Source organism: Trichosurus vulpecula, chromosome 3 (genome assembly GCF_011100635.1).
Source record: "Trichosurus vulpecula isolate mTriVul1 chromosome 3, mTriVul1.pri, whole genome shotgun sequence".
Taxonomy (NCBI): domain Eukaryota; kingdom Metazoa; phylum Chordata; class Mammalia; order Diprotodontia; family Phalangeridae; genus Trichosurus; species Trichosurus vulpecula.
In genome coordinates, this window is record NC_050575.1 from 126,724,725 (window position 1) to 126,744,974 (window position 20,250).

The 20,250-nt window shown below is 38.6% G+C and overlaps 2 protein-coding genes across 4 annotated transcripts in view; both read left to right on the top strand.

Moving 5' to 3' along the window:
• RABGAP1 (RAB GTPase activating protein 1) overlaps positions 1–20,250 on the top strand; it is a 217,344-nt gene that overhangs the window by 124,189 nt on the left and 72,905 nt on the right. The window lies entirely within an intron of this gene.
• GPR21 (G protein-coupled receptor 21) lies at positions 7,737–9,443 on the top strand. The gene has a single exon (XM_036748850.1). The coding sequence runs from the start codon at positions 8,121–8,123 to the stop codon at positions 9,168–9,170; it is 1,050 nt and encodes a 349-aa protein (XP_036604745.1). The 5' UTR covers positions 7,737–8,120; the 3' UTR covers positions 9,171–9,443.

A 20,250-nucleotide genomic window follows, 5' to 3' on the forward strand; every position in this document is an offset into this window, starting at 1 on the left:
AATTTGACTGAGTTCTCTGTGTATTTTAGATATGAGGCCTTCATCAGAGATACTAGTGTAAAGATTCCTTCCCAATTTTCTGCTTCCCTCCTAATCTTCATTGCATTGGCTTTGTTTGTGCAAAAGCTTTTCAATTTAACATAATCAAAATTATCCATTTTGCATTTGTATCGCTCTCTATCTCGTTTGGTCATGAATTCTTCCCTTCTCCATAGATCTGACAGGTAAACTATTCCTTGCTCTCCCAAATTGCTTATAGTTATTCCTTTCTTCCTAAATCATGAACCCATTTTGAATTTATTTTGGTATACAGTGTAGGATACTGGTTTATGCCCACTTTTTGCCATACTATTTTTCAGTTTTCCCAGCAGTTTTTGGGAAATAGTAAATTCTTGACACAGAAGCTGGACTCTTTGGGTTTTTAAAAGAGTAGATTACTATAGTTGTTGACTGTTGTGTCTTGTGTACCTAACCTGTTCCACTGATCACCACTCTGTTTCTTAGCCAATACCAAGTTGTTTTGATGACTGCAGCTTTATAATATAGTTTAATATCTGCTATGTCCAGGCCAGCTTCCCTGGCATTTCTTCCCTTGATATTCTGGACCTTTTGTCTTCCAGATGAATTTTGTTATTATTTTATCCAGCTCTGTAAAATAATTTTTTGGTAGTTTGATTGGTATGGCACTGAATAAGCAAATTAATTTTGGTAAAATTACCATTTTTATTATATTAGCCCTGCCTAACCATGAACGATAGATGTTTTTCCATTTATTCCTACACTCTCTAGTGGTTTTTAATAGAAATGGGCACTGTAGTTTGTCAAAAGCTTTTTCTGCATCTACTGAGATAATCATGATTTCTGTTGGTTTTGTTATTGATAGTCAATTATGGTGATAGTTTTTCTAATATTGAATCAGCCCTGCATTCCTGATTTAAATCCCACCTGGTCATAGTATGTGATTCTTGTGATATACTGCTGTAATCCTCTCTGTTATCTGCTTCTGCTTTATGGGAGAGTTCATCCCATTCACATTCAGTTATAATTACTGTGTATTTCCCTCCTCACCAGTTTTTTGCCTCTGACTACTGCCTCCCCCAATCTGCCCTCTGTTCTGTTAGTAACCCCCCACCCCCACCTATAGCAACAATGCTACTTGCTACTTCTGTGGCTGTGTAAGGCCAATAGCAGCACAGAGGAGGGCTGCTAGCACAGGTTATTTGATCTACTTTTCTAAGGAAAGCAACTTTAAGGGGTTAACAGTCTCACTTTAATTAAACATGCATGTATCATTGATTTAGTTCAGGGGGAAAAGTCAGCACCCTGAATTTCAGAGAAAACACAAACTGAAATTACAAGCAGAAATTATATAAACAGAGCAAATAACACAAATCAACAGACAGGCTTCTAGATGTCTGACCAAGATATTACATACATAGTTACCAGAGAGAGAAGCACAAACATCTGGGTTTTTCAAAGCCAGGGGACTCCTTAACAGCTACCCAGAGTCTTGTCTGGCCAAATAACACAAACACTTTTCCAATGAGTGAGCCCCAAAAGCAAAATGCTAATGTCAGAGTATATATACCCTGTTTAGGGCCCTGGGGTTTAGGGCCTGCTTAGCAAAAGGGTGTGGGAAAGATCTTTAATCACAACTAGCACCACATCGTATATATTGTTTCCATTCAATGACTCTTGATTCAAACAAAGGCAAGGCTTATCAAAGGCACTTGATTGCTTTAGTGCTAAGAAGCTCTCCAAAACAAAAAGTCCCACTTTGTTTGCCATTACAGTGATCAGCTTGTAATAATCCTGCTTTTCTACATTTTTTTTGAGAAGTTTTTATGTCCCATGTGTCTATATTTGCTACCATCATTTCCTCACTGATTCCCCAGCTCCACCACAGAAACTCTTCCAAGGTCACAAGTGATCTTGGCTAGAGAACTGTTAGTGCTTTCTTAGTCCTCATCCTCCTTGTAGTCTCTGCAGCTTTTGATATTGTTGGGCACTGTTTCTTCCTGGATACTTTTTCTTTCTTTGACTTCAGTGCCTTTCCTGGTTCTTCTGTTTCTCCTGTCTTCTCAGCCTTAACTGTCCCTCAGGTGTCCCCTGAAGTTCTGTCCTAGGCCTTCTTCTCTTCTCTCACTGTACTTTATTTCTTCATGATCTTGATTGCTTCCATAGATTCAGATATCATCTCTACAGGGATAACTCCCAAATATGTATGTATATTTGTATATATACACATATATATATACTTGAATATCAATTATACGTATTTTGAAATATAGCTATATATGGAATGTCATATATGGAGTATGTGTGTATATGTACGTACTCTGTGCATGTATGTATATATTCCAACCATCATCTGCCCCCCTAGGCATCTCAAACCAAAAAAGTCTAAAACAAAATTTTTCTTCCCCACCCCGCCCTGGAACTTGCCCTTCCTCCTAGCTGCCTTATTTCTCCTAAGAGTACCACTGTGCTCCCAGTCAGCCAAGTTTATAACCCTGGAGTCATCCTCAACTTTTCTCTGTCCTATGTCTCAATTAATTACCAAGTGTTGTCAGATTTTCTTTCGTTTTTCTCCTTTGCCCTGCCCACAGGCTCCCCACTCTAGCTGAGCTCTCATCTCCACACTTCTGCTTCCAGGCTTTTCTTTCTTCAGTCTTTCCTTCAGAAGGCTTCCAAAGTACACTTCCAAAGAGTTAAATTTGACCATATCACTTACCTGCTCAAAAACTGTCAGTGGCTCTCCACTGTTTATAAGGATGAATTACAGATAGTAGCACTTAAGACTTTCTGTCTGTACTTTTTTGTTCTCATTTCACTCTGTCCTTCTTTACAACCTCTATGTCACAGCCAAACTAGATTGTTTTGCTTCACTGGACTTAGCTCTTCATCTCTTGTTTCCATGCATTCATGCAAACTCCTTGCTATGCTCTTGGCTCTCAGAATAATCTTCTTGGAAGGTTCTGTTCGGGTCTCATCTCCATGAAGCCTTCCCTAAATCCCTGATTTGTTATTTTTCAACCCTTTCCTCAGTTTTCCTCACATTATATTTCTTTGTGTATGTTTCCTCCAAGTAAAATGTAGGCATCTTGAGGGCAAGTACTGTTTAATTTTCACCTTTTGCATTTTCCTTCACACAATAGGTACCTTGTAAATGTTGAATTGAAGTAAAAATACACTGAAGCCCACTCCTAAGCAATGTCTTAGAACAGTGATCATCTGGAAAAGCCCAGTAACTAACAGACCAATTTGCTGGGCTTGCCGTTTGGCTCCAGTCCAACTATCAAACCAAAAAGACAGTGTTGCATATAGCTACAGATGCTAATCAAAGGACAAGAGCCTCTCTGCACAAGCAAAAAACTAAGAATAAAAGTGCTCAAAAAGAAGCCAAGTAATCTAGAATCTGGATTGAGAATGTCCATGACGGTAAAGGGTACCACACTGTGGAAACTCTTGAATACTGGGCAAGTGACTTTTTCCTCCATACGTTGGGAGAGAGCACTACCAAATGTACTCACTGAAGCGATCTGTCTGGCAGTGTATGATACGATGCTTTGGAACATAGAGTAAAGTCAAAAAGAACTACCAAGAACCTGTTTCAGAAAGGTGGTCATGAATGGCTATGCAAGGATGGTGACAGTGGCAGTGGAGAGGAAGGAAAAATGTGAGACGGATTGTGAAAGTAGAATCAATGTGACTAACTGATCAGACATAAGAGGTGTGAGAAAAGCAAAGAAAAGGATGTTCTCAATGTTTTAAGCCGGAGACTGGCTGAATGGCATTACTGCTGACAGAAATAATAAAGTCAGAAGGAGCAGCAGACTGGAGGGCAACAGTAAAAAACTTAATTTGGAACATTTTCAATTTGAGGTGTTTATATACACTTGCATTATTTTTGCCTATTTTATAAGGTGATGCCAGTTGTATCATGACATTCACCTCCATAGTGTCTTCCAGGTGAATTTGTATTCTAAAAAGACTGGCTTGTTTTAGACTTGGCTTCTAAGTCTCTTAACAAGGAAATTAAGGATTTGCTGGCAGAAGTAGTTTCTGGGTTTTTTTTTTTATCATCTCGTTGTGGCAGCTATTGTATATTAAAGTTTTTCAGGAAATGGTAATAATTGAGGCCTATATAGTTGCCCTTTTTTCCTTTTTTTTCCCCATCAACAGGAGCTCATGTATAGGTCAGGCTAAATGAGCTTGCAGTTGTTCATAGTGTCTTCTAATCTGATACTGATTTTTATCTTTGTTTTAACTAGTCACTGGACAGCTGATTCTAATTTTAATATGACATCATATTAGCAACAGTCAAGTTCTAGGTAGTTTCATTTTTTGTTGTGTTATTCAGTGTTACCCACATCCATTGCCTTCTGACTCTTCTGCTGGGAAATATACATTGTATGAAATACACCGTGGTACAGTGGAAAGTCTATTAAATTTGAGGCCAGAAGATCTTCACTTAAACCCCAACTCTGCCACTTTTAGTCCTTGTGTGACCGTCAGAAAATTAATTACTATCCATAGGCCTCATTTTTCCCAATTGTAAAATTATGGAATTGAACTAGATGACCTCCGAGTTTCATTTCCGAATCTGTGATTCTCTGATAAAATCTATAGACACGTTTTGTGGAACAGTTACATGAATCTTTACTGACCTTACCACACCCAGAAATCATAATTGTAATTATGAGTAGTATGATATCTATACAAATGAAGGACAACTGTACACTTCATTGAATTCTTTGATTTTCTAACCACATTGGACTGCTTCCATGAACATACTTAAGTATTCTTGTTCACATTATTCCCTACATCTGTAATGGATTCTTCCCTGAAGACACACATACACCTAATCTGTATCTGTTATCCTATTCATCGGCCAATATCTGCCACAATCATGTGCTACTTCTTCCTGGCTTCCCTTCCCCATCAGAATTCCTCATCCGAGTTCTCTGTATGCTTACAATGTTTCTATTTGTATGTGTCTAGGCTCCCCTACTATGTTGGAAGTTCCTTGAAGGATAGGATCTATATAGTATAATAATAGCATCTACCTCCCAGGGATATTGTAAGGATCAAATGAGATAATATTTGTAAAGCATTTAGCATAGTGCCTGGCACATAGTAGGCACTATATAAGTATTGGCTATTATTATTAGTTATTAATCTTTGTATGTTGATGACTCACATTCCATAGTTCTTTAAAATTTATTTCATACTTTTCTTACAACCTTTTAAAATATGTAGTATAAATATTATCATCTCCATTTTACATATAAGGAAGCAAGTTTTAAGAATTTAAGTTGATTTGTCCGTTTTTACAATCTAGTAGGTTTTGAAGCCAAAACACATATCCAGGTCTTTCTGATGTCAAGCTAAGAGCTATTTCCACACATCTTCTGTAGCAGACTGCATATTCAGCCGTGTTCAACACAGGTCCTACTTTACACTGGGCAGGTTCTTAATAAATTTTTGAATTTGAAATGCTTGTTGAATTGTGTTAAATTAATTCACCTTAGAAATCACCTTATTATAAATAGTAGGATACTAACTAAGCAAAGTTGGCTTTCAGGAAATAGTCTGATGTACTGCATTGTAGGAATATTGTGTTAATCATATTTATTTAGTCAGATGAAGGGGCCCATTTAATGGGGATATAGTAGAAGGGATTCATATATTAGACAGGAAATTAGTCTAGTCACCTTCAGTTCTAGCCCTGAGAATTAATAGCTCCCTCTTGGTTCTGGTCTTTGGTATAGCCATCAGTTTATTGTGATGTGATCTACTTGAGTGAATTTGGGGGCTTCTTTCCTAATTGGACAAACATCATTTCCCAAATGAGTTTGTCATAAAGTAAATGGTAGCCTTTCACATTTCAAAAACAAGCACTTACCTAGGATGAATAGAAGGAAATACGAGAAGCAAAAGAAAAATGAAAATTGAGACATGTTGCATGTATGGCATTAGCCACGCCTGCAGAACTCTTGCCATGTTCAAAAACTGCAACTTACTTGCTTCCTTTTCTGACAATTATGTGAGGGCTCTAGTTAATTGCATGAAAATTCAGAAAAGTATAAGCTACCAAAACTTGGCACTTTTAAGCAACTCCATTGGTAAGTGAGCTGAAAATGGTTTTCATTTCTACCATTACCAGTTTCATTCTGTTAATCTTGTTTTAAGCCGAAAGTAAGGCAGTGAACAATAGCAAACTTGCCCAGTGAAACTTCCTCTAATTCTCCAACCCTGCAGGATGGGATGGATGTGGGAACCTTCATTTCCCTGCTTTGCTGCTGTTTGTTGGAGTAAGACTCTTAGCAAGATAAAGGAAGCTTGAAAGCACTAGTGTGCATAACAATGCCATTTTCTTCAATATATCTAAATTTGAATCTGAGTACACAGTGGTTCTTTGTAAGTTTGCTCTCCTTCATAGCTTTCTGGAGGGGCAAAGTTTTTTGTTACACTTTTGCCAAAAAAAGGTTTATGGTGATTTTTTTTTGCTGTTATTATTCAAGTTATTTTGGCCATCTCTCTTAACATTTATTAGTTAATGCTCAGTAAAACATGAAAGGAGTATTGCATTGAATTTTTAGCCCCAGAACTTCTTGTGCTGCTGAATTGTGGTCTTTGGGTTGCCATGCACTGTTAAAATGCTTTTCATTTTTGGAATATTGGTTTTTTTTTTCCCTGGGAAAATGCAGTAAGTGAACAGGAATTTCCTCTCCTCAATACTGCCTCGTTTGGCAGTGTTTTTTGGTCCAGCTCTGAAGACAATGTCATGATAAAGGACCTTCCCACAATGTCACTATTGCTTTGCTTTGTTATATCTGGAGAAAGGGGAGAATTCTAGAGCCCTTTGCAGGAATCCTTTCCAAAGGGGCTGAAACCACAGCTTCAGAAGCTGCTCTGTAGGCTGAAGAATCCCTCTTGTCAATTTCCTCTCCGTCTTCCTGCCCCCCCCCCCCCCCATTCAGTCTGTAAAGCAAGGAGCATCTCTCTGCTGGTGCATTAAAATGAGCTGAAAGATGCCAGGGTATATGCGCTTGCGTTTTCCCCTCCTTCCCCTTCCCCCTCCCTCCTTTTCCCAACACCCTCCCCCCCTTCCTTCTCCCTGTTTCCCTTCCCCCTCAGTACTCCTCTTCTCAGTGTCTCAGTTCTGCAGTAAAGGAGACTGAAGCACATTCCAGCTTTGCAGGGCTTGCTGATTGGGGATCTATTATGGCTTTTGTTTGGATCGAAACATACGCAAATTTCAGGTAATGCTTTGAAAACTAAGCTTAGGCAAGTGCTTTCTGTCAGGATGTTTTTGAGCAGGAAAAATGTTTGTCTTAGAACTAGAGAAGAAACTGACTAAACTGTGTTAATTTCATTCCTATAAATAACAGTATAAAATGGTTTTTCAAAACCTCGAGTACATTAAATAATTAACTTAATCAAGTCCCCTTCCCTCCCCGCCCCCCCAAAAAATTGACCGATGAAAGCAGATGGAGGTAGATCTATTTGTCCTCTACTTCATTTAGATTTTTCCTGTTGTGTGTCAGTCTTTAATGGCCTTTGTAGCTGTGTCTTTTCTGCAGCATTAGAGGTTGATTTTGTGGGGTGGTACAAAGGGTTTAAGGAAGTGAAGTCCTAGGCAACAGTGTTTGATGAGGGGGTAACTGTTTATACCAGCATGTTAGACTTGAAACGTAAAATGCTCTCTCCTTTTCTTCTATCAGCTACTCAGAGGAGACACATTGCAACTCCTGCTGAAGCCCCTAACCTTCTTCCCTTCTCTTCTGCCCCTTCCCCCTACCCTCACTTGGCTTGAAGAAAGCATCCCTGTGGTTGGTCTGATCCCTGGTGCTTGTACAAAGTGAAGTTCCCACTATGGCCATTACCAGAACTGGCCACAAAGCTGCTGTAGGCTCTGGATGCCACAAGAAAGGCATAGAGCAGTCATATTTAAAGGGGAATTACACTGCAAGAAACGCACAAGGCGGGCAGCACCTGGAGTAAGTGGATCAAGATTCCTCTGGTGTCATTCCCCATTCAACCCATGATAATGACAGCAGCTGTTCCCCAGAGAGGCTGGAGCATGAAGTGAAGACACTATTGCAGCCCTCAAGATGAACTCCACCTTGGAGGGGAATCAGAGCAGCCGTCCTTTTTGCCTTCTTGCAGTTAACTATTTGGAGACTATCAATTTTTGCCTGTTGGAAGTAATGATCATTATTTTTTTAACTGTGCTGATCATTTCAGGCAACATCATTGTGATTTTTGTTTTTCATTGTGCACCTTTACTAAACCACCACACTACAAGCTATTTTATCCAGACTATGGCATATGCAGACCTCTTGGTGGGAGTGAGCTGCCTGGTCCCTTCCTTATCATTACTCCATTATCCCCTTCCATTGGAGGAATACTTGACCTGCCAAATCTTTGGCTATGTGGTGTCAGTGTTAAAGAGTGTCTCTATGACTTCTCTAGCCTGCATCAGTATTGACAGGTACATAGCAATCACCAAACCCTTGACCTATAATACATTAGTCACACCCTGGAGACTCAGAATTTGTATCTTGGTAATTTGGCTCTATTCTACCCTGGTTTTCCTGCCTTCCTTCTTCCACTGGGGTAAACCTGGATATCATGGAGATGTGTATCAGTGGTGTGCAGAATCCTGGTCCACTGACCCTTACTTCACCCTCTTCATTGTGATGATGCTCTATGCCCCTGCAGCTTTCATTGTGTGCTTTACCTACTTCAACATTTTCCGCATTTGCCAGCAGCATACCAAAGAAATTAGTGAAAGGCGAGCACGTTTCAGTAGCCAGAGTGGAGAAGCTGGGGAGGTGCAGTCCTGCCCAGATAAGCGCTATGCCATGGTCTTGTTCCGCATCACCAGTGTCTTCTATATCCTCTGGCTGCCATACATCATTTACTTCTTGCTAGAGAGTTCTGCTGGTTTTAGCAACCGCACCGCATCCTTCTTGACGACCTGGCTTGCCATTAGTAACAGCTTCTGCAACTGTGTCATTTACAGTCTCTCCAATAGTGTTTTCCAGAAAGGGCTGAAGAGACTCTCAGGGGCTGTGTGTACCTCCTGTGTGAAGCCAGCAGCAGCCAAGGACCCTTGTCCTTCTAAGAGCAAAGGCCCCCCTAATGGATGCCATGTCTGAAATGGCCCTCAGCATATGTGTATTATGGGTGTTTTTCTTTCCAAGTATTTCTTAGCCAGTTAGGAAATTTGGAACAAGAATCACATAAACCTAACTTCTGTGTTTGAAAGAAGATTTTTCTGACCAGTATTTTTGGGCCATAAAAATTAAAATAATGAACATAAATTGTTGGATGCAGTTTTTGAAATGTCAAGGAAATTATTCTGGTTTTCAAACACATCATGCCATGTCAAGCACTTCTCTGTGGCTGGCATGACTACATCTGGATACAGGGTAGCTTCGGCGTTGAGGAAGAGTCTTCGTTTTGTACAGCTTTTGTTTTGTACAGCTTTACTGTGTTATTTCCAGCCATTTATGTTACATGTATATAAATGGTTTCTATGGACAAGAAACGTCCAACTGTGGCAGTGAATTCTAGGAATCCTTATGTTTGCCAAAGTATAACTTCACTGCAAGTTTCAACACTGTCCACTGGGCCGAGGTGGGGAGAGTGGCAGATTTTTATGTCTCTCTTCCCTGGAGTGAGAGCTCTCCACAGACTGAATAATGTGAACCCTTGAATATTAACTTTATAAATTTGCAATGAGCCATGCAATAATCATGCAGTCAAGTCATGAGGTTGATGGGAAGCTGAGCTAGCCTTAGCACTGTGCCCTGCTTCACAGCTCTCTAAAGAACCATTATGCAGAGATGTGATTTAATTTACAGGATTTGATGTATGTGTGGGCGTGTGGGGGTGTGTGTGCTGCGAATGTTTGAATTCAGCAAAATATATGTATTACAGTAAAATGTATTTTAATAAGCTAAGAAACAGTTATCTTTAATGACATCATTGTGGCTGCAGTTTTGATCATATTGTTAAGTTGAACAAATGTGTTGTTAAAATCTTATCAGAAAGGATATTTTTCTTGCTCATTTTATCCAAAGACTTTTGAGACCTTATCTATTGGAATGTCAGGGAAAAGGACAGATACTGTATTTTAGGCTAGAGAGTCAAAAAGAACAGAAAGCATTTATTTGAGGCTTATTTTTGGTTATGATCAATGACTACAACTGCAGCTACTTCTTTTTTGGAAATGCTTTTGTTGCTAGTTAAATAATATCATAAATGTTCATATTGGGAAAATGGTGTTAAGGAATCCTTATTTGAAAAGAAGACAGAGAGTTACCACTAAGCAAGTACTGATTTATTGCTTTTAGGCTTACTTGGGGGGGGGGGGAAGGGCAGGGTCCTTATTCCCTTAAAAACTGTCCTTTTAGCCAGAATATTACCAACTGTAGGTTTGAAATTTGATTCCATAGAGCTACTGTTCTAAAGGATTGACATCTGGTAGTTTGTTTTTTCAACATACTTGTTTTATGAACAAGACAGTTAATGGGTTCACGATTTTTGTCATAAACGGTGCTTCCTTCATTTATGGCAACCTTTTTACTTTTTAGTCTTTATGAGTTACCATGGTTTAAAACATTTGTCTTCTTGTGACCAGGCTTCTGTTGATGCCCTTTTGCCTTTAGCTATGCTGGTTTCTTAGACAACAGACACACAGTCTGTCACCAGCCTCATTCTCAGTAAGGACTCCTAGAGCTTTTGCTCTGCTGATATACCCTTTGAAAACTCAGGACCGCCTCCATACTACATTTCAGCATCAGAAAAGGATTTTATTAGAGGAAGCAGAAGGTACATTTTCATTGGAGAGTAAGCATTCCCTAGGAGCTAAATGCTTTGCTGTATTTCCTTTTTTTTTTTTTCAGAAGGAGTCTTCAGAGAAGGAGTTTAATAGCTGCCATTTGGCTAGATGTAGTATGAATAATAATAAAAGCAACTCACATTTATGTCGTGCTTTACTATCAAAGTACTTTCCTCAAAACCATCCTGTGAGAGATCAGTAACATGGATATTATTCCAATGTTACAGGTGAGAACTGAGGCTCAGAGACGTTAAATGGCCTGCCCATAGCCACTTAATGTTAGAAAACCTGTATGTGTGAAATCCACACATCCACACTTAAATTTAGTTCTTCTGACTTTGTCTCATGATTCTTCCAACATCTACCTGTATTGATGGTGTTCAATGTGAAGGAAAAAAAAGGGGGGTGGGGATAGAGTACAGTAGACATCTTAATTATTTCACAGCTCTAAGAAAGGATGATGGGACATTGATAAAATATGTAAGCAGGTTTGGGTTTGTTTGGTTTTTTTTAGTGTGTGTGTTTATTAATTTTCTACCAGCATCCTTAGAGCTTCTGGAAAAATAGCACATTTGTGTTTATAAGACTTTTATGTTGTTTTAACTTAATATATATGGCATGTTTCAATTTATATTCTGTACTATGCTGTTATGCGAAATTAATTCTTAAATGATTGAGTATTTATTAAAACCTATACTTCAACTTCTTTGTTCTCCGTGGTAGCTTGCTTGCTGTTTATTCTTAATCTGATTTTGAGTTTCTTTGCTATTCAAAGTTTGTCCTGAAATCATATATGGTATTGAAAATAGCCATATAAAATCAGCACTGAGTAGAACCTGCCATTACCTTTTTCTGCCTTCTAAAACAGTGTTGTTATATTATACCACTCTTCATTCAGTTATTAAGAGGTGAAGACCCCGGAGGATGAACAGCCACTATCTTTTGCCCATATGTCAGGCAGAAATGCAGTTTATTTAGATCTATGTATAATATGTTTGTGAAATTTACATTAGTAAATACTGGAGTCTTGAGATAGCCAATTTTTGTAAATAGATTTCAGAACAGTTGATAGGTTTCCTTTTTGCTTATGATACTTCTCAAGGTCTGTAATTTTTTTTCTACCAGAAATGTTTCTCATGCAAGAATTGAATTCTCTTTAATTGAACAAACATTTATTTAGTCCCTACTATGTAAAGAGCACCGTACTTATAGAACTAACGGAGATAACCAAATTTAGACAAGAGTTCCTACTCTCGAGAAACATTTAGTTAAGTAACAGCATGTGATCCACCAATAGGATCATGGGGTTTATAGCCAGAAGGGACTGTAGAGAGTACTTGTCTGTTCCCCTCATTTTTATAGATGAGGAAGTTAAGGCCTAGAAAGAGAAATGCCCAAGGTCACATAGGGTGAAAATTGCAAAACTGGGACCCCAGCATGGATCTTCTTACTCTAAATCTAGCGTGCTTTATTCTATGCTACAATATAACTATAATGAAAATAGCACATGATGTAGTGTGTGAGAGTGGAAAAAGTGGAACTTAGGATGTCTGAGATGGAGAAAGGTCATTATTGATGGAAGGAAATAAAACTTTTCATAGGGGTGGTGACGTTTGAGTTAGACATTAAAGGATGGATAGGAATTCAGCAGGTGGGATTGAGAAGGGTGAGGAGAGGGCCTTTCAGGGGTTTGGAATGTCACACAGGCAAAAGTACAGAGACATAAAAGCTCCAGCCGTTTTGATTGGAGCATGAATGAAATGGCTAGGAGTAGACTGAAATAAAGATGGACTTGAATGCCAGGCTAACAGGTTTGAAAGGTTTGAGTAGTTTGAATAGAGGAGTGATGGGCCAGATGCATAAGGAAACTACATTTATCCTTTAATGAGAAGAATGGATTGTTGAAGGAAAAACTGTTAGGAGGCTATTGCTATATTCCAGACAGATGGCAAGAGGATCTGTATTAGCAGTAAGAGATGGATAGAAGCGATGCTGTGGAGAAATAAGTGTTGATAAATATTAAGTTCCTAGTAATGCCCAAGTAAGCTGCCATTCTCGTAACAACCAAGAGGAAGCTGTTGCTTTTATAAGTTTCTTTCGGGTAATATATTAACAACAGATGTTTTTTCTAGTACCAAATTTAGATTCTGTAGGAGGCATTTTTTATGTAAGACCTGCTGTTAGCAGAAGGGGAAATTGAGTCAAACAAGGAAGTTTAAAGAAAATAACTTGACTGGTATTTGCTAATACTTCATACAGTCAGTGCCTGTTATTTCCATGGGTGTCTAAAGTTCCTTCTACTTCTACAATTCTAATATTTTTTACATGCCGCTGGTTCTTTTATTTGTGGAACAGTCTTCCTTGCTTTTATCTTATCAGGTAGTATCTTTTTTGTTTTCCAGTTTTTTTAAGTGTCTTTATGCCACGGTTGGTAATATACACATCAAATACCAAACTGCGTAGTTCAGAATGAAAATGTGTGTGTGTGTATACATACATACACACACACACACACACACACACACACACACACATATATGTGTATATATATATATATATATATATAGACTCAATTACCTTACATTCTTGCAGGACAGCTCATTTAACTTTATACGGTATGTAGCTGCTAGATCGCAGAAGAGACATATGTTTACATTCTTTGTTTTTGGTTATTTGGCAAAACTGGCATAACAGTGTGGCATAACGGCAAATTCTTCCATAGCAAATTTGGAAATAAAGTTATTTTAAGGCTTCGTATTTAACAATTCCTTCTGATGGTCTTATTAAAGTTCAGTCTTAATTCTTTGATAGCCATGGTAAATGATAATGATTAGCAAAGGCCATATGTTCCACTAAATTGCTTTCCTGAAAAGGGTCATCAACTACATTAAAACAAAATGGATTTTTGAGAGCACTTTAAATGGAATTGTTGACTCTGATTCAAAACCCCATCTGTGAAAAGTGTTTCTCTAGGTTTCTTTGCTGAACATCTGTAAAAATAGTTGACTTGAGTAATGTTCATTAAATCACTGGCATCAGAACTTGAATTTTCACATTAGAAATGCATTGTTCCCTAGCTTTGAAGTAAAAAAAAAAATGACCTGATGTAAAGTCAGTCTAGCTCTGCTAGAGTGGGTTCTCTGTACCTTTCAGATTGGGCAAAAGATTTTCAGTTTTCTCTATAGATATAATTCTCTCCACCACCCCCACCCTTCCTTAAATAAAAGACTTACTAGAGGTTGACTCTGTAGGAGATATCTTCGTTTATGTGACTATATGTGTGGTTTTTTAATCAAAAAAATTACAAATTAAATTTGCAATGGTCAGAGACCTATTGCAGTATGAAAAGATTTGGGGGAATTTGAAGATAACTATAGTAAGAAGTTTTTCCTAATAATTTAGAATTTTGAAAAATCTTTATATGAGTCAGTATCATCTAAGTGACTTTTTGTACATTTTTCCAATTTCAGATAACATGAAGGAAAATAATAAATGATGCTTTTAAAAACAAAAATAATTACTCCTTATGTTTTGATCAGCTTATTCTGAGATTCAAAAAACTTAAGTGCTTACTAGTATACAAGGACATTTGCTCAATACTAGGTATACAAAATAAATATACCAAAGAAACTGCCCTCAAGAAAAAGACATGTATATGAGTAACTATAGTACATGGGAGTGCAGTAAGTACAAAGGAGAGTTCCAGGTAAATTGCTATGTGAAATCTAGGAGGAAGAAACTTCTTTGAACTGAAGAATCACAGAAGGCTTCTTTCTTCGTTGGACCTGAAGGGTGGGAGGAACTTTGAAACACCAAGAATTGGGGTAGGCATTCCTTCCAGGTAAGGAGCAAAGACATAGAGATTAGAGAGTGGAGAGTGGTCTACTCTGGATGGCCTCGAGTATATGAAAGGCCCAAGTTTTACATAATACGAAATAGGTTAGAGCAAGATTGTATAAGTCCTTAAATGCCAGAATCTGTAATTTAGGTTTTAATTGGGAGGAAGCAACAGAAAATCCCTCAGTAGAAAAGTAAAATTAAAATAATGAGATTTGTAAACATTTCACTTTGCCTTTCTTCGCAATTAAGTAAGAGGTAGGTCAGTGTTTCTGCCATCCTTTGGTGTAAGAGGTAGCCTAGTATAATAGAAAGAGCACTGGATTCAGAATCAGGAAACCTGGCTTCAGATCCCACTTCTGTCACTTACTACTACAATGTTGGACAAGTTGCCTGATCTCTCCGGGCTTCAGTTTCCTCATCTGTAAAATTAAGGGGTTGGAATCAGACTTTAGGATAATTTATAGGACATGAACTATCTCAAATTCAGAACCCAGTGCTAAGTTGCTTCTCTATGCCACCCAGCAACATGTGACCCCTAAAGTTAGCAAGCTGAGAAAGGTAGGGAAGGTCAATATATTTCTTCTTTCATTTGAAAATAACATCACCTCCATTTGAATAACATCACCTCTTTTCACATGGTCTACTTTTTCCCCCATCACTCACTTTTCTTCATAGTTGTCATATTGCTAGTGAGGCTAGGATATTACCAGAAGTGAGGCAGGCAAAGAAGACAGCCAGCCAGGACACAACATGATTAAGAGAATGGGGTGAGGTAGTACACAAGAGATCTTTGTAATATTCCTTTTTAATGCTAGAAAATTTCATACTCAGTAACACATGAGGGTTTTCTCTTAGAGAAGTATGTATTCTAGGAATATTACAGTAGGGTTTGAAGCTGCCAATTGAGAATAACACCCAGGAGCAATAATTTTCAAATACATGGAAGGACACAATTTTCAGATCTTGCCTAGGAGTGCACAAGTCTCTAAGGAAGGGTATTGATTCTTTAGAAATAGCCCAGTGACATGCACAGAGTCTTCCAGGTCATCTTCAGTTTGGTCTTCATTATGAGAGATAATGTAGTTTAATGGAACACAAACAATTTTGAGTTAGTCAACATTTATTAAGCTCCTGTTGTGTTCCAGGCACTGTGCTAAGTGCTGGGGATACAGAAAAAGACAAAAGACAGTCTTTGTCCTCAAAGAGCTTATAAACTAATGGAGGAGACATGCAAATATATACAAAGAAAGCTCTATATAGGATAAAAAAGATAATTAACAGAGGGAAAGCACTGGAATTAAGAGAGTTTGGAAAAGGCTTCTAGTAAAAGATAAGATTTTAGTTGGGACTTAAAGGAAGCCAGGGAGGTCAGTAGTTGGGTACAGAGGAGGGGGAAGCATTCCATGTGTGTGGGACAGCCAGAGAAAATGCCCATAGTCAAGAGATGAAGTATCTTGCTCTTGGAATAGCCAGGCAGCAAGTGTCACTAGATCAAAGGGTACATGATGGGGAGCAAGGTGTAAGAAGACTAGAAAGGTAGGGTAGGTTATGAGGGGTTTTGAATCCTAAACAAGCATTTTGTATTTGCTCCTGGAGGCAATAAGAAACCACTGTAGTTTATTGAGTAGGAGAATGACATGGTCAGACTTATGCTCCAGGAAAGTCACATTATTAGAGCATGGTTTGGTTTGGGGAGCCTTAAGGCAGACAGACCCACTAGCAGGCTATTGTAATAATGCAGGTGTGAGATGATGAGGGCCTGCTCTAGCATGGTGGCAGTGTCAGAGGAGATAAGGGTACATATTCTAGAGATTTTGGAAAGGCGAATGACTTTGGGTGAAAGATAATGAAGAATCCAAAATGACTCCTAGGTCGTGAGCCTGAGGAATTGGGAAGATGGTGTTGCCCTCAACAGTAATAGGGAGGGGGGGGCAGGGGAAGAGAGAATAAGTTTCATTTTGGACATACTAAGTTTAGGCTGTCTCTACATCCAGTTTGAGATGTTTGAAAGGAAATTGGAGATACAGAATTGGAGGTCAACAGAGAGGATGGAGCAGAATAGATTGATTTAAGAATCAGCAGCATAAAGATGCTAATTAAATCCATGGGAACTGTTGAGATGACCATGTAAAGTAGTATAGAGGGAGAAAAGAAGAGAAGAGGGCCTAGATAAGAACCCTGAGGGACACCTGTGGTTAAAGGGCAAGATCTGGGAAATCATCCAGCAGAGGAAACAGAAAGGGGGAAGTCAGATAGGTAGGAAAAGACCCAGGAGAGAGTGGTGTCTCAAAAACTTAGAGAGAAGAGAGTATCAGGGAGGAGTGATTGATAGTGTCATAGACTGCAGAAAGGTCAATGAGAATGAGGATTGATAAAAGGCCATTGGATTTGGCAACTAAGACATCATTAGTAACCTTGGAAAGAGTAGTTTCAGTGAAACGATAAGGTCGGAAGCCAGATTTTAAGGGGTATAAAGAGAATGAGAAAGAAAGTGGAGGCATCTACTTTAGATGGCCTTTTCGAGGAGTTTAGCTATAAAGGGCAGAAGATGTATAGGGCAGTAGTTAACAGAGACAGAAGGATCAAGTAAAGTTTTTTTCAGGATGGGGGAGATGTAGGCATGTTTATAGAAAGTAGGAAAATAGACTGATTGAAAATAAGTAAAAGAGTGGAGAATATAAAGGGGACAATTTGTTGAAGAAGACAAGATGGAATGGGATCACTTGAGCAAGTAGAGGAGTTAGCCTTGGTAAGGAGTAAGGCCATTTCATCATGTGAGACAGGAATGAAGCAGGAGATAATGGCAGAAGGCACTTAAGCGATAGAAGATAAGGAAGAAGGGAGAAGAGAAAGTTGACAGCAAATGGCATCAGTGTTTTACTATAAAATAAGAGGCATGGTTCTCAGCTAAGAGAGTTGGGGGGTTAGGGAGCCATAGCAGGTTTGAGGAGAAATGAAAACGTTTGAAATAGCTGCCATGGAGAGTAAGATAGTAAGTTGATAAGGGAGGCATAGTAGGATTGCCTAGTGGCAGTGAAGGCCTGATTGAAGAATCTGGGTTCAAATCTCAGCTCAACTACTTACTACTTAGGTAATCTTGCACAAGTCAGCGCACTTTTCTTTGAGCCTTACTTTCTCCTGTGAAATGAGGTATTTGAACTAGATTGTCTAATGTCCCTTCTGACTAAACCTGTGGTCCTATATAGGGATGCTTAGATGAGAGCCCATAACAACAAAGGACAAAGAGGGTAGGAGAGGGAGAGGGAGCACAGTCATTTCTGAGTGACAGTATTGCCAACAAATTCACCATCACAGCTTATGAGCATTAAACAGTTGCCATGCAGGTACAGCTGCCATGTTGGAGCAGGGGGAGGCTGGGGAAATGCCTTTTCTTAGCTCCACACAGGTCCAGGAAGAAAGGGAAGAAGGAAGCCAGGGGATCAGAGATGTGGAAAACCTCAAAGAAAGAGCTCTCTTTGGACCTTTGATTTACATCTTAATTAACAGCCTCCTAGGAAAAAGTGATAAGAAAAGTCTATATTAATAATAGCACTTTATATTTTGCAAAGCATTTTTTTCATAAATTCCATGAGAAGTAGATATTACCAATCAATCCATCAATAGGTATTTATTAAGTGCCTACTGTGTACCAGGCACTAAGCTGGCTTCTAGGACTATAAGTAAAAGACTAAAGCAATCTCTACTCAAGGAGCTTATGTTCTAATGGAGAGACAACAACTACGTGTAAAAATAGATCAAGAATAAACATTAAGTGAATAAATACAAATACATAGAAAGTAATTAAATCCAAGGTGGTTCGGGAAGAGAAAGATGCTGGGGGAATAAGGAAAAGCTTCATGCAGAATATGGTCCTTGAGCTGCATCTTTTTTTTTAAAATTTTATCATTTTTATTTAATATTTTAGTTTTCAACACTGATTTCCACAAGATTTTGAGTTACAAATTTTCTCCCCATTTCTACCCTCCCCCCATTCCAAGATGGCATATATTCTGATTGCCTCATTCCCCAGTCAGCACTCCCTTCTATCACCCCACTCCACCCCCCCCATCCCCTTTCCCCTTACTTTCTTGTAGGGCAGGTTTTTGAGCATCTGCTTTTAAAACTTTGAGTTCCAAATTTTCTCCCCTTCCCACCCACCCTCCCTAGGAAGGCAAGCAATTCAACACAGGTCACACATGTATCATTATATAAAACATTTCCACAATACTCATGTTATGAAAGGCTAACTGTATTTCCTTCCATCCTATCCTGTCTCCCTTTATTCAATTTTCTCCCTTGACCCTATTGCTTTTCAAAAGTGTTTGCTTTTGATTACCTCCTCCCCCATCTGCCCTCCCTTCTATCATCCCCCTTTTTTTATCCCCTTGCCCTTACTTTCCTGTGGAGTAAGATACCCAATTGAGTGTGTATGTTATTCCCTCCTCAAGTCAAATCCGATGAGAGCAAGATTCACTCATTCCCCCTCACCTGCCCCCTTTTCCCTTCCAACAGAACTGCTTTTTCTTGCCACTTTTATGTGAGATAATTTACCCCATTCTGTCTCTCCCTTTCTCAATATATTCCTCTCTCACCCCATAACTTTTATTTTTTAGATATCATCCCGTCGTATTCAACTCACTCTGTGCCCTCTGTCCATATATGTGTATATTCCCTTCAACCACCCTAATACTGAGAAAGGTCTCATGAATTTCACACGTCATCTTTCCATGTAGGAATGTAAACAAAGCAATTCAACTTTAGTAAGTCACTTATGAATTCTCTTTCTTGTTTACTTTTTCATGCTTCCCTTGATTCTTGTATTTAAAAGTCAGATTTTCTATTCAGCTCTGGTCTTTTCATTGAGAAAGCTTGAAAGTCTTCTATTTTATTGAAAGTCCATATTTTGCATTGGAGCATTATACTCAGTTTTGCTGGGTAGGTGATTCTTGGTTTCAATCCTACCTCCTTTGACCTCCGGAATATCGTATTCCAAGCCCTTCGATCCCTTAGTGTAGAAGCTGCTAGATCTTATGTTATCTTGATTGTGTTTCCACAATACTCAAATTGTTTCTTTCTGGCTTCTTGCAGTATTTTCTCCTCAACCTGGGAGCTCAGGAATTTGGTGACAATATTCCTAGGAGTTTTCTTTTTGGGATCTTTTTCAAGAGGTGATCAGTGGATTCTTTCAATTTCTATTTCACCCTCTGGTTCTAGAACCTCAGGGCAGTTTTCCTTGATAATTTCTTGAAAGATGATGTCTAGGCTCTTTTTTTGATCATGGCTTTCAGGTAGTCCAATAATTTTTAAATTATCTCTCCTAGATCTATTCTCCAGGTCAGTGGTTTTTCTAATGAGATATTTCACATCATCTTCCATTTTTTCATTCCTTTGACTCTGTTTTATAATATCTTGATTTCTTATAAAATCACTAGCTTCCACTTGCTTCAATCTAATTTTTAAGGTGGTATTTTCTTCAGTGGTCTTTTGGACCTCCTTTTCCATTTGGCTAATTCTGCCTTTCAAGGCATTCTTCTCCTCATTGGCTTTTTGGA